The 798-nt window shown below is 63.7% G+C and overlaps 1 protein-coding gene across 1 annotated transcript in view; it reads right to left on the bottom strand.

Annotated features, from left to right (window-relative positions):
• Positions 1–318, bottom strand: part of SFT2D3 (SFT2 domain containing 3) — a 2,741-nt gene extending 2,423 nt beyond the window's left edge. The window contains exon 1 of the mRNA XM_029933333.1: positions 4–318. Coding sequence (XP_029789193.1) covers positions 4–243 — 240 coding nt within the window. The 5' untranslated portion in view covers positions 244–318. The remainder of the gene's footprint in view (positions 1–3) is intronic.
• Between the last annotated feature and the right edge of the window lie 480 nt (positions 319–798).

Genomic DNA, 798 nt, shown 5'->3' with positions numbered 1-798 from the left:
CGCCAGCCGCTGCGTGCGCGTCACGCTGGGAAAGCACGTCGAGCTCGCCGCCGCCGTTGGCTCCGCGGGGCTCCGCGCCCACGTCCAGCGCAGATCCGCGCGGCCCAGCCACATTCCCGCCGGCCCGCCCCCCGCCGCGGGCTTCTCCACCTTTTCCGCAGCAAGCAGCGGCTCTGTCGCCGCCAGTCCGCCGGCTTTCCCCTGCGCCAGGTACTCCTGGAGCTGGCGGTGGAGGTCCGCCATCTCGGCCGGAGCGGCCGCGAGAGGGGAGGACTGGCTCCCACTTCCGGTTTTTCTCTGTCGCTGGCGGAAGCGGCTCGGCTCCGGACAGCTGTTGGTCGGCAGTGGCGCGGGGGGCGGGGCCTGCAGCCCGCGAGGAAGGGGCGGGGCCTCCCCTCTGCTGACATCTGCTGTCTGGGGTAGCAACGGCTCTGGCGCTGTTCCGGTGGGCGCTGTTACGACCCGCATAAGTCCTGTCTTTAAAACTTAGTTGTGGGGCGGGGTGCGTTGTGGCTATAAAAGGACACCTGAGGGGCGTCTGGGTGGCTCAGTCGGTTGAGCATCCGGCTTCGGCTCAGGTCAGATCTCACTTTCGTGGGTTCGAGCCCCGCGTCAGGCTCTGTGCTGACAGCTAGCTCAGAGCCTGGAGCCTGTTTCCGGTTCTGTGTCTCCTCTCTCTGAACCTCCCCCTCTCATGCTCCGTCTCTCTCTGTATCAAAAATTAATAAAATATTTTAAAAAAATTAAAAAAAAGGACACCTGAGGGACCCTTGTGGTGGAGATGGAACAGTTCTGTAT

Source organism: Suricata suricatta, chromosome 3, assembly GCF_006229205.1.
Source record: "Suricata suricatta isolate VVHF042 chromosome 3, meerkat_22Aug2017_6uvM2_HiC, whole genome shotgun sequence".
NCBI lineage: Eukaryota > Metazoa > Chordata > Mammalia > Carnivora > Herpestidae > Suricata > Suricata suricatta.
Note: the sequence above shows the minus strand (reverse complement) of the source record. Positions and strands in the feature narration are given on the sequence as shown.